At 47.1% G+C, this 13,243-nt stretch overlaps 1 protein-coding gene across 3 annotated transcripts; it reads left to right on the forward strand.

Annotated features, from left to right (window-relative positions):
- The first annotated feature begins 296 nt into the window (after window positions 1-296).
- On the forward strand, window positions 297-12,463 carry MYMX (myomixer, myoblast fusion factor). Of its 3 annotated transcripts, none has more exons than XM_055389737.2 (3): window positions 297-376; window positions 4,739-4,834; window positions 11,674-12,463. In XM_055389737.2, exon 3 carries the CDS (start codon window positions 11,696-11,698, stop codon window positions 11,948-11,950), a length of 255 nt encoding a protein of 84 aa, XP_055245712.1. In that variant the 5' UTR covers window positions 297-376; window positions 4,739-4,834; window positions 11,674-11,695; the 3' UTR covers window positions 11,951-12,463. The 3 variants fall into 3 exon arrangements, with proteins under 3 accessions (XP_055245712.1, XP_018884517.1, XP_063563692.1); XM_063707622.1 differs by lacking the exons at window positions 297-376; window positions 4,739-4,834 and adding exons at window positions 11,167-11,193; window positions 11,465-11,558; XM_019028972.4 differs by lacking the exons at window positions 297-376; window positions 4,739-4,834 and adding an exon at window positions 11,151-11,193.
- The last annotated feature ends 780 nt before the right edge of the window (window positions 12,464-13,243 follow it).

A 13,243-nucleotide genomic window follows, 5' to 3' on the forward strand; every position in this document is an offset into this window, starting at 1 on the left:
GTGAGCTGAGATCGCTCCACTTCACTCCAGCCAGGGCAACAGAGCAAGACTTCTTCTCAAAAAAAAAGAAAAGAAAAAATTTAGCCAGGCATACTGGTGCATGCCTGTAGTCTCAGCTACTCGGGAGGCTGAGGTGGGAGGATCACTTGAGCCTGGGAGGCAGAGGTTGCAATAAGCTAAGATCACACCACTGCATTCCAGTCTGAGAGACAGAGCCAGACCCTTTCTCAAAAAAAAAAAAAAAAAAAGAAAAAAAAATACCTCATTTTTGTTGTTGTTGTTGTTGTTTCTTTTTTAGTAATATAGGCTCTGTTACAAAGGGACCTTACTGTCTGGGACCTGCTAGCTCCAGTACTGCCACAATGCAGGATTCCAGGTAAGATTCTTATCATATTAGGCTCCTAGATCTCTGCCTGCAGGGTATGGTCAAAGTGAGATTGGTAAATGTCTCTTTGGTTTTGTTTCTTCTCTTTATTTACTTATTTTTTATTTTATTTTATTTTTTGAGATAGAGTCTCACTCTGTGGCCCAGGCTAGAGTGCAGTGGCTCAATCTTGGCTCACTGCAACTGCCGCCTCCTGGGTTCAGGTGATTCTTGTGTCTCAGCCTCGGGTAGCTGGGATTACAGGCGCCCGCCACAACGTCCAGCTAATTTTTGTATTTTTTTAGTAGAGACGGGGTTTTGCCGTGTTGGCCAGGCTGGTCTAAAACTCCTGGCCTCAAATGATCCACCTGCCTCGGCCTCCGAAACTGTTGGGGTTACAGGCGTGAGCCACTGTGCCTGGCCTGTTTTTCCCCTTTCTGAATTTAGATTAACAAGATAAAACATTTGTGTGTTCTTGTGTAGCACACTAGGGTTTGGGGTTTTTTCTTTTGTTTTTTGGTCTAGTACTTGTTTCTGATCCCTTGCCTCCTGGGGATAGTCATTTTTGTTTGTTTGTTTTTTGCCTCTATCTTTTGTGTCCTTTGTCATAAGGAGGAGAATCATGGAATGAGGGTCTCCTTTTGTCTTGTTTTATGTCTTGATGGCTTGGCTTTGTGACCAGTGAGGGTATTCTCTGTGGTCTCTGCCAGCCAGGGGTGCAAATGTTGGCTTGTATCAGGCAGCCAGTCTAACAAGCTGGGAGCCCGAGACATGAAGTGACAGGAGCATTCTTTCCGTGTGGCCTTGCCAGCTCTCGAGGTGTTTGTCTTAATAAGAGGTGCCAGTCTATAAGGGGCCTATGACCTCTCAACCTCCATTGCTTGGTTAGTGCTGGGAAAGTCCCCTCCAATTAATGCCTGCCCAGAGAGAGGACCACTGCTGTCATAGACGAGCAGATTAGCAGGTTAATGACTACAGTCGTCCCACATTCCTTGGCAAACCAAGATTTCATTTTCACAAACACTATCCTTAACTGCCTGTGACAGGGAAGGTGTTTCCTTTTTTTTTTTTCTTTTTTTTTTTGAGACGGAGTCTCGCGGTCTCCCAGGCTGGAGTGCAGTGGTGCGATCTCCGCTCACTGCAAGCTCCGCCTCCCAGGTTCATGCCATTCTCCTGCCTCAGCCTCACACCCACCACCATGCCTGGCTAATTTTTTTGTGTTTTTAGTAGAGATGGGGTTTCACCGTGTTAGCCAGGATGGTCTTGATCTCCTGACCTCGTGATCCACCCGCCTCGGCCTCCCAAAATGCTGGGATTCCAGGTGTGAGCCACCATGCCTGGTGGTCTTTGCTTTCTTTGGCTGTCTCTGGGACTGAACTTTTTGGATCATAGGGCTGCAACTTCTGCATCCACATCGGGAATGCTATTTGTACCCACAGGAAAGATTTTTTTTTTTTTAGGAGTTTCACTCTTGTTGCCCAGGCTGGAGTGCAATGGCATGATCTCGGTTCACTGTAACCTCCACCTCCTGGGTTCAAGTGATTCTCCTGCCTCAGCCCCCTGAGTAGCTGGGATTACAGGCATGCACCACCACGCCCAGCTAATTTTGTATTTTTAGTAGAGCGAGGGTTCTCTATGTTGGTCAGGCTGGTCTCGAACTCCCAACCTCAGGTGATCCGCCCACTTCAGCCTCCCAAAGTGTTGGGATTACAGGCATGAGCCACTGTGCCCGGTCAGTAAAGACTTATTCTAAGCCTGGAACATTTCCTCTGGGGCTTTAAATGAAAAAGCTTATTGGTTCGAGTCACTTCTGGAATAAACAAATTGGCACTATTTGAGAAAAAAAAATTGATCAAGTGCAGTGGCTTACACCTGTAATCCCAGCACTTTGGGAGGGCGAGACAGGTGGATTGCTTGAGCCCAGGAATTCAAGACCAGCCTGGGCAACATGGCAAAACCTCGTCTCTACAAAAAATATAAAAATTATCCAGGCATGGTGGCGTATGCCTGTGGTCACAGCTACTTTGGAGGCGGAGGCAGGAGGATCGCTTAAGCCTGGGAGGATCGCTGGAGCCCAGGAGGTCGAGAGTGCAGTGAGCTTTGATCACACCATTACATGCCGGCTTGGGCAACAGAGTGAGATCTTGTCTCAAAAAAAAAGAAAGAAAGAAACATTTACAGCTCTCCTCCTAAACAACTGTCTTATTAATACCCATGGGAAGATCAAATTGAAAAGAGGTATAAAGGCTAACCTTGGGAACTCCCTTAATGAGATCAAAAAACAAGAACACAGAAATCAGTTTGAACTAAGTTGAAATCCAAATCCACCATAAATCCCCTTCTCCACCTTCTTATACTCCTGTTTACCCCCAACTCCCTGGCCCTGGCCCTGGCCCTAGCCCTCCAGAAGATCTCTCGGATCTCTAGACCCCCTAAACTGCCCTCCTCAAAATCTGGCCTCACTTCCTCAGCAAATTCCTTAAACTCCCCAAGCTCCTCCAGCTTCCCCAGAAAATTCCTTAAACACTAGATGCCTGTTTTAACTTCCCTTTCCCTGAAAGAATTACAGAGAGCACTGGTCTCCAGGCCTGGGACATATAGGTTGAGTTACTTAGGCAGAAGCACCTAGGGTGAGTGGCAAGGATCACTTTGCTATTCCTTAAGGCTCCCATTGCCAGAACTCTGCAGTCAGGCTCTGCCCACTTCAGGGGACTCCCCACTCACCTTTATGCTCCCCATGCTGTGTCTGCCCTTTCACAAGTTCAGAAGACACAGCACCTCTTCTACACAGTGGCAGATCACCTAGGAATAGGCCCTATGAACTAATCCCTCTTCCCACTCAGTCACTAAACTTTAGGCTCTCCTGCTCTCTCTCACTCTCTTTTTTTGAGACAGGGTCTTGCTCTGTCGCCCAGGCAGGAGTGCAGTGGCATGATCTCAGCTCACTGCAACCTCTGCCCCCAGGTCTCAGGTGATCCTCCTGCCTCAACCTCCTGAGTAGCTGGGACTACAGGCGCACGCTGCCACACCCAGCTAATTTTTGTATTTTTGGTAGAGAGAGGGTTTGGTTATGTTGCCCAGGCTGGTCTTGAACTCCTAAGCTCAAGCCATCTTCCTGCCTCAGCCTCCCAAAGTGCTGGGATTACAGGTGTGAGCCAGCATACCTGGCTTTGTGCTCTTAAAGGACTCAGGGACCTCCAAAAGATTGATCTCTGATAACAGGCAAATAGTCCCCAAATTCATTCTCGGAGCCATGGATAGCTATTGATTCACCAGCCTCAGCCTCCCAAAGTGCTGGGATTACAGGCACCACGCCCGGCCAAAATCCCATGTATTTAACTTGTAGGTTTTTGCTTTCATGATATTTGCTCAACATTCATGTGCTGTAAAACAGTTATCAGGGAAATAACTGATGATGGCTAGCTTTGTCTAATGTTTCATAAGATTTTCATGCATAATTGTTGCCCAAGCATAATTGTTAAGAACAAGTGACTTAAATATATGTAAGTAGGATAAAAGTTTTAAAATATACCTTTTGGCAGGCTGCGGTGGCTTATGCCTGTAATCCCATCACTTTGGGAGGCCAAGGCAGGGGGATCACAAGGTCAAGAAATTGAGACCATCCTGGCCAACATGGTGAAACCCCGTCTCTACTAAAAATACAAAAATTAGCTGGGCGTGGTAGCAGGTGCCTGTAATCCCAGCTATTCAGGAGGCTGACGCAGGAGAATCGCTTGAACCTGGGAGGTGGAGGTTGCAGTGAGCCGAGATCGCGCCATTGCACTCCAGCCTGGGCGACAGAGCAAGACTCCGTGTCAAAAACAAAAAAAGTATATATATATATATTTTTTATTATTTATTTATTTATTTATTTGAGAAGGAGTGTCGCTCTGTCACCCAGGCTAGAGTGCAGTGGCGCGATCTCAGCTCACTGGAACCTTCGCCTCCTGGTTCACGCCATTCTCCTGCCTCAGCCTCCCGAGTAGCTGGGACTACAGGCACCTGCCACCACGCCCAGCTATTTTTTTGTATTTTTAGTAGAGACAGGGTTTCACCGTGTAAGCAGGGATCGTCTCGATCTCCTGACCTTGTGATCTGCCCGCCTTGGCCTCCCAAAGTGCTGGGATTACAGGCGTGAGCCACCGCGCCCGGCCAATATATATACCTTTTAACAGTAATCATGTTTTGTTTTGTTTTGTTTTCGTCATTTTGGAGACAGGATCTCCTCTATCACCCAGGCTGGAGTGCTGTGGCTTGATAATAGCTCACTGCAGTCTCGAACTTCCAGGCTGAAGTGATCCTCCTGTCTCAGCCTCCTGAGTAACAGATGTGCACCACCACTCCTGGCTGATGGTTTTATTTTTATTTTTGTAGAGACAGGGTCTCTCTATGTTGCCCAGGGTGGTCTCCAAGGCCTGGGGGCCTCAAGCGATCTTCCCACCTCAGCCTCCCAAAATGCTGGAATTACAGGTGAGCCACCATGCCTGGCCAATAATTATGTTTTATAATATGTCTGTTTAAAAATAATTTCCCAAATCTCTTCGGTAACTTACTCTCTTAAAGTTATACTAGGTTAAATTAAGTGATGGCTATTCATTGTATATCTAGATCATTTCCCAACAAGATAAAATACTGAAACATTAATTGCTGAACATAAGTTTATCTACTTTTGTCTTCTTATTATAAAGGAACTAGAGATAGTTGGGTCTGTTAGTAAATATGTCCTTTGCCACTTCAAAATTGTACTATGGGGCAGGGTACAGTGGCTCATGCCTGTAATTCCAGCACTTTGGGAGGCTGAAGCAGGAAGATCACGTGAGGCCAGGAGTTTGAGGCTCCAGTAAGCTATAATCATGTCACTGCATTCCAGCCTGGGCGACAGAGCAAGAACCTGCAGTAGTACTAGTTACTCATGAGGTCAAGGTGGGAGGATCACTTGGGCCCAGGAGTTTGAGGTGCAGTGAGCTATGATGGCTCCACTGGGCAATACAGCAAGACCCTGTCTAAATAAATAAATAAACAAACAAGTAAATAAAAGCACATACTTCTAGAAATTATAAAATGATGTATTTATAGATTTGTCATTCTACGAATGCTGCTGTAACAGTTTGTAACTGCTTACTTCCTAGTTTTCGCTAGAAATTAAGGTTACTAAGGGTTAAGAATTTTAATTAATATGTGTAGTTAAAACTAGAAATAATAAGGGAAACAAGTTTGTATGCAAAATATACAAGAAAACTAATGCATACTTTCGGTTAGGAAACTTATAAGGTATAAGAATTTTTGGGGGGTAAAGGAAAATATTAATTTTGTCTAGTTTGGAGGTTATTTAAGGTTGTTTCAGAATGAAAGAAGGAAATGGGGAGGTGCATGGGGAAAGGGAAGGCATTGCTCAATGAGAGCAAAGCTATAGCTAGATAGGAGAAATAATTCTGGTGTTCTACTGCACAGCAAGGTGACTATAGTTAATACAATGTATTATATATTTCAAGATAACTAAAATACATTATTTCTTTTCTTTTTTTTGGACATGAAGTCTCACTGTGTCGCCCAGGCTAGAGTGCAGTGGTGTGATCTCTGCTTACTGCAACTTCTGCCTCCCAGGTTCAAGTGATTTTTGTGTCTGAGCCTCCTGCGTAGCTGGGATTACAGGCACACGCCACCATGTCCAGCTAGGTTTTGTGTGTGTGTGTGTGTGTGTGTGTGTGTGTGTGTTTAGTAGAGAAAGGGTTTTGCCATGTTGGCCAGGCTGGTCTCGAACTCCTGACCTCAAGTGATCTGCCACCTCCTCCTCCCAAAGTACTGGGATTACCCGTGCAAGCCATCGTGCCTAATCTAGAATTTCTTTTTAGAGACAGGATTTTGCTATGTTGGCTGGGCTAGATTTGAACACCTGGGTTTAGGCAATCCTCCTGCCTCGGTTTCCCAAGTAGCTGAGACTATAGGCATGTAGCACTATGCCTGGCTAAAAGAGAGGATTTAAAATGTTGTCTACTGGGTATGGTGGATCATGCCTGTAATTCCAGCACTTTGAGAGGCTGAGGTGGGAGGGTCACTTGAGCTCAGGAGTTCAAGACCAGCCTGGGCAACATGGCCAAACATGTCTCTACTAAAAATACAAAAATTAGCTGGGCATGGTAGCATGTGCCTGTAGTCCTGGCTACTGGGAAGGCTGAGGTGGAAGGATCAGCTGAACCCAGGAGGCTGAGGCTGTAGTGATCCATGATCATGCCACTGCGCTCCAGCCTGGGTGACAGAGTAAGACCCTGTCTCAAAAAATAAATAAATAAATAAATAAATAAATAAATAAAAATTTAAAAAAATAAAGTACTGTCACCACAAAGAAATAATAAATATTTGAGGTTACATATAAGCCGATTATTCTGATCTGATTATTCCATAATGTATACATGTATTGAAATATCACTTTGTATCCCATAAATATAAACAATTATTTATCAATTAAAATAAAATGAAACAAAAAAACCTGAATGGATATAGAACATTGGGAGAAAGAGAATTTTGTATAGTCAAACTGACTAAAATTTAATGAATTTATTTAAAAGGTTTTACAAATTAGCCTTAATATAAAAAAATACACTTATGCAAAGCTAGAATTTGGGCTTGTTGGCTCATGCCCGTAATCTCATCCATTTGGGAAGCTGAGGCAGGAGGATCACCTGAGGCCAGGAGTTCAAGGCCAGCCTGAGCAACATAGTGAGAACTTGTCTCTCCAAAAAATAAAAAAAAACTTGACTGGGCACGCATGCACCTGTAGTTCCAGCTACTGCGGAGACTGAGGTGGGAGGATGGCTTGGGCCCAGAAGGTCGAGGCTGCGGTGAGCTGTGATTGTACTCTAGCCTAGGAAACAGGGTAAGACCCTGTTTCTAAATAAAAATAAAAATAAATGAATAAATCAATAAATGACAAGGTTTTCTAGGAGCTTTTGTCAGCTCTTGAAAAGAGATTGCTGGCTGTGCGCCGTGGCTCACGCCTGTAATCCGAGCACTTTGGGAGGTGGAGGTGGGTGGATCACGAGGTCAAGAGATTAAGACCATTCTGGCCAACATGATGAAGCCCCCTCTACTTAAAAACAATACAAAAATTAGCTGGGCGTGGTGGCGCATGCCTGTAGTCCCAGCTACTCGGGAGGCTGAGGCAGGAGAATCGCTTGAACGCGGGAAGCAGAGGTTGTAGTGAGCTGAGATCATGCCATTGCACTCCAGCGTGGGCAACAAAAAAAGAAAAGAATAAAATAAAATAAAATAAAAGAGATTGCAAAAGGTTTTTCTTTACCTTTTTTTTTTTCAGACGGAGTCTCGCTCTGTCACCCAGGCTGGAGTGCAATGGCGCGATCTCCACTCACTGCAAGCTCCGCCTCCCGGGCTCAAGTGATTCTCCTGTCTCAGCTTCCCGAGTAGCTGGGATTACAGGCACATGCCACCATGCCCAGCTAATTTTTGTATTTTTAGTAGAGACAGGGTTTCATCATATTGGTCAGGCTGCTCGAACTTCTGACCTCAGGTGATCTGCCCGCCTTGGCCTCCCAAAGTGCTGGGATTACAGGTGTAAGCCACTGCACCCGGTCTCTAGTATTGTTTCATAATGACAAGTGATCCTATTTAATCAAGAGTTTTAAAGATTTTGACATTTTTTACAACTTCCCAAAATTAAATTCTAAATAAATTTTTATTTCTCTTTTGAGACAGGGTCTTACTCTGTCGCCCAGGCTGCTGTGCAGTGGCATGAACATAGCTCACTGCAACCTTGAACTCCTGGGCTCAAGCAATGTTCCCACCCTAGCCTCCTGAGTAGCTGGGACTACGGGTGTGCATTGCCATGCTCAGCTAATTTTTTTATTTTTTATTTTTTTGTAGAGACAGAGTCTCACTATGTTGCCCTGGCTGGTCTTGAAATCCTGGGCTGAAAAGTCAGAACCTTTGGCTTTAACTCTGAGTGAGATGTGAGCCACTGTATAATTTGAGCAGGGAAAGGATCAGATTCAGCTCATGCTTTATAAGCATCATTCAGGCCACTGTGTGGAAAAGAGAAACAGGAACATCAGTTAGGTGGATACTTCAGTGATTCTGGCAAGAGACGATGGATGTTCAGATGAGGGAAATCACACTAGTATCTGACAAGTGGTGAGATTCTGAAGATTTTGAAAGTAGAGCCACCAGGATTGGCTAATGTGGGTAGTGATCTATAATAGGAAGAGAGGAGTCAGGAATAACTTCTAAGATTTTGGCCAGAGTAACTAGAAAGATATAAATTGCCACTTAGAGATGGGAAAGCCTAGGGAAGGAGAAGGAGCAGGTGTAGAGGAAGATCAGGCTGTTTATCTGCTGTGAGTTGCTTAACCATCCTGATCCCCAGTTTCTTCATTTGTACAATGGTTATAATAATTGCTCCCCTGCAGGGTGGTGGTGAGAATTTTATTTGTTTGTTTTTTGAGATGGAGTCTCACTCCGTTGCCCAGACTAGAGTGCAGTGGCATGATCTCAGCTCACGGCCACCTCTGTCTCCCGGGTTCAAGCAGTTCTTCTGCCTCAGTCTCCTGAGTAGCTGGGACTATAGGCGCATGCCAGCACCCCTGGTTAATTTTTGTATTTTTAGTAGAGATGGGGTTTCACCATGTTGGCCAGGCTGGTCTTGAACTCCTGACCTCAAATGATCCACTCACCTTAGCCTCCCAAAATGCTGGGATTACAGGTATGAGCCACCATGTCTGGCTAGTGGTGAGAACTGAGCGAGATCCTGAACTCAGAAGCTTGGCATATGTGTGTACCCAATGCACCTGTCACCCACAACCCTACGATAGCACATGGTCATCATGCCTTCTCAGGAAGCAACTGGAAGGAGAGGAAGACTCTGCCTGTGAGTCTATACTCTCTAGCTCCTCTCTTCTGCTTCCCTTAGGTAGAAGTGGGACAGGCCTTTTTGACCTGGTAAGTTTTCTTTCTTTAGGGTCTTACATGCTGATGGAGATGATGATGCTAGTGGCGGCTGGTGGGGATGATGACAAATGCTCATATTCCCAAGGCCTTGAGGTTTACAAAACACTTCATGGACAGTATCTCATCTGATCCAGCAAGGCAGGAATTATACTTATTTTATGAAGTAGAAGAATGAAGTATCTATAAAACCAAATAGGTTGAGTGCAGTGGCTCACACCTGTAATCCCAACACTTTGGGAGGCAAAGGTGGGAGGATCTCTTGAGCCCAGGAGTTAGAGACCAGCCTGGGCAACACAGTAAGACCCCTGTCTCTACAAAATAAATTTTAAAAAGTAACCGGGTGTGGTGGCGCCTGCCTGTGGTCCCAGCAACTCGGGAGACTAAGGTGGATCACATGATCCTGTGAGGTTGAGGCTACAGTGAGACATGATCATGCCATGGCACTCCAGCCTGGGTGACAGAGTGAGACCTTGCCTCAAAAAAATAATATAAATAAAATAAATAAAAATAAAAAACAGGCTGGGCATGGTGGCTCACGCCTGTAATCCCAACACTTTGGGAGGCCAAGACGGGTGGAGCACCTGAGGTCAGGAGTTCGAGACCAGCCTGGCCAACATGGTGAAAACCCACCTCTACTGAAAATACAAAAATTAGCCGGGCGTCGTGGCAGGTGCCTGTAATCCCAGCTATTCAGGAGGCTGAGGCAGGAGAATCGCTTGAACCTGGGAGGCAGAGGTTGCAGTGAGCCAAGATCATGCCACTGCACTCCAGCCTGGGTGACAGAGTGAGACTCCGTCTCAAATAATAATAATAATAAATAAATAAAAATTAAAAACAACATAAAACCCAGGCTATAAACCCAAAGAGATATACCCAGCTATCTCATAGAATTTCATTTAATCTGAGGGAGGAAAGCAGGTGGAGGAGAGGGTCTTGAAGTAAGCATCCAAGGGGGAATGCCACCCAGCTGTGTCCAGCTGTGCCCAGCTAGGAGATAGACTGTGCCTCTACTTTTCTTCCCCCAGGAGAGGGCCCACAGGGGCCTGCTTGGGTCCTAGTCTCCCTGTCCCAGCCACTCTGAGTATGCCTGGTGCTCAGGTGTGTGTGCAGTCTGCAGACTCACTGCTTCTGAGGTTTAGGCAAGTGGGTCTCATATATTGTCCTGTTCCAGTTACTCCTTCCAGTTACTCCCACTTACTGAGGCTACAGCAGAGAGGACTGGAGCCCAGAAGAGTCAACGTTCTTAAGGAAACACAATTAGAAAGTGCAGTCTGGGCTGGGCACGGTGGCTCAGGCCTATAATCTCAGCACTTTGAGAGGTCGAGGCGGGTGGATCACTTGAGCTCAGGAGTTTGAGACCAGCCTGACCAACATGGTGAAACCCCGTCTCTACTACAAATACAAAAAAATTAGCCTGGCATGATGGCACACTCCTATAATCCCAGCTACTTGGGAGGCTGAGGTAGGAGAATCGCTTGAACCCAGGAGGCAGAGGTTGCAATGAGCCGAGATCCTGCCATTGCACTCTAGCCTGGGCAAAAAGAGAAAACTCTGTCTCAAAAAAAAAAAAAAAAAGAAGAAGAGAAAGAAAAAAGAAAGTGCAGTCTGGGTTCCAACTCGAGGGAAATCCTGCATATGTTCCCTTCCCTCTCCTCCCCCTAGAATGGGAAGTGGGGGCCAGCCCAGCTGCCCGCTCCCCTCAATATACCAGGTGCCAGAACACAGCTGTTTCTTCATTGTTCCCCAACCCAGGCGGACTGTAATTGGTGGGGCAGAGCAGGGCGGGGCTACCCCTGTGTTGAATCCAGTGGGGCTATCTCCACTCCAGGCAAATCCAGCCAGAGACTGATTCTGAGCAGCAGTTCTGCCCGGTGAGAGCTGCCGCGGATTGGTGGGGGTAGGGGACTGAGAGGTCAGGGAGTGTCAGGTCAGGGTGGATCAGGAGCCCCAAAAGAAAAATTAGAATTGCCTGGAGAAGAACTCCTGCTAGACTGAGGGAGAAGGGTTAGGGAACTCCAGGGGCATGGAGGCTGTGCAAGAGGAGGGGGTGACTAGAGGAAGGGAGGGGCCAGGGAGCAGTAGGAATGCCTGGAACTGGGAATGGCAAGCTGTAGGTCTTGGTTTACTCTTGCCTTGGTTCAGTCTCCCCATCTATGCTATGGTGAGAACCTTCCTGCCTCAGCTGCCTTGCCAAGAGAAAGGGCTTCATGAAAGCAAAAATGACCTACAAATTGAGGTCAGGAGCAGGAAGGTGTAAACTGAAGGGAGGGGGAACTCCTGCCCACCCCATGTCCTTGCCAGGTGAGGCGGAACCAGGACATGCAAGCCTAAAGTCTGTGTTGTCTTCCCAGGCACTGACTCACTGGCCCTGCCATGCCCACACCACTGCTCCCGCTGCTGCTTCGATTGCTGCTGTCCCGCCTGCTGCTGCCTGCTGCCCGCCTGGCCTGCCAATACCTCCTGCCCCTGCTGCGCCGATTGGCCCGCCGCCTGGGCTCCCAGGACATGCGAGAGGCTTTGCTGGGCTGTCTGCTGTTCATTCTCAGCCAGCGACACTCGCCAGACGCTGGGGAGGCCTCAAGAGTGGACCGCCTGGAGAGGAGGGAGAGGTTAGGCCCCCAAAAGTGAGGCCACAAGTCCTGGCAGCAGCTGTATCCACAAAATGCTTTCTTTTGGAGTAGGATAATCCTGGCACCAGCACTGACCGAAGCCTGCCCATTGGACAGAAGATACAGTGAGGGTTGTGCATGAGAGGGATCTGCCACAGACCTGCCTCTCCACTCCCAACAGAAATGTCTTTCTGGAAGAATGCCTTGCATCTAGCACAAAACTGATTATTGCCCCTCTGTCCTCCAGCAGTTCCTCCCAAGCCCACTCCTAATCACCTCTGGCCTCAGGTGGGAGGGGAACTAACACCCACCCACCCCTGCCCTCCCTGCAAATGGGAACATCAAGGTTCCTAGTGCTTAACTGAGGGACAAGTGACAATTTAGCAGAGAGGCAAGATTTGAATCCAGACTGTCTTCCAGACTCAGGACCTACCTTAAAATAATATCTGAGTTGCCTATGGAGGCAGACCTGCCTGCAAAGCCCAGCACTCAGCAAGTGCTCAATAAATATTTGATTTGAATTCTTTCCATGGCTTTGAAAGTCTAATCACCCAGACTGTTGCTCTGCAAAACAGTTTAACCTGGCCTGGCAGTTGGTGGGGGTCGGGGAGAGGAGAGATGGACAATTGTACAAGGGTTTATTTTGCTACCTATTCCATTGTGGTTTCAGTCCTCACAGCCTGGAAGTTGTTTCCCCCTGCTTAGTTTCGGTCAGTATGTCACACTGTGACCCAGAAATGGCTTGAGTCCATCTAGGAGGAAGTTTGCCTGGCTAGCTCACAGTAGGGAGGAAAATATCCTCCAGCGAGTTTGAGGACTTCTCAGCTAGTGTGGTGGGAAGAGGGGTGATACGTTTGCTAAGAGACTGGGTGGGAGGCCACCCAGGGAGGCAGTGCAGAAATGCATCCCCTTGAGGGTCATCCCACCCTAGAAGAGACTAGGGGTGGGTGAGTTGCCTTAAGAACTGACTTCATCATTTCCTCCTCCCTAGTGGGAGGCCCCTCAGGGGTCAAGTAAGAGCCTCAGAAGAGTCAACATGCTTAAGGAAACACAGTTAGAAAGTGCAGTCTGGGCAGGGCGCGGTGGCTCACGCCTGTAATCTCAGCACTTTAGGAGGCCGAGGCAGGCGGATCACCTGAGGTCGGGAGACCAGCCTGACCAACATGGAGAAACCCCGTCTCTACTAAAAATACAAAATTAGCCGGGCGTGGTGGCGTATGCCTGTAATCCCAGCTCCTACGGAGGCTGAGGCAGGAGAATCGCTTGAATCCGGGAGGCGGAGGTTGCAGTGAGCCGAGATCGCGCCATTGCA

Source organism: Gorilla gorilla, chromosome 5 (assembly GCF_029281585.2).
Source record: "Gorilla gorilla gorilla isolate KB3781 chromosome 5, NHGRI_mGorGor1-v2.1_pri, whole genome shotgun sequence".
Lineage (NCBI taxonomy): Eukaryota > Metazoa > Chordata > Mammalia > Primates > Hominidae > Gorilla > Gorilla gorilla.

Excerpts from the sequence above, each read along its gene's own strand:
- MYMX (XM_055389737.2), top strand. The coding sequence starts at position 11,696 with ATGCCCACACCACTGCTCCCGCTGCTGCTTCGATTGCTGCTGTCCCGC.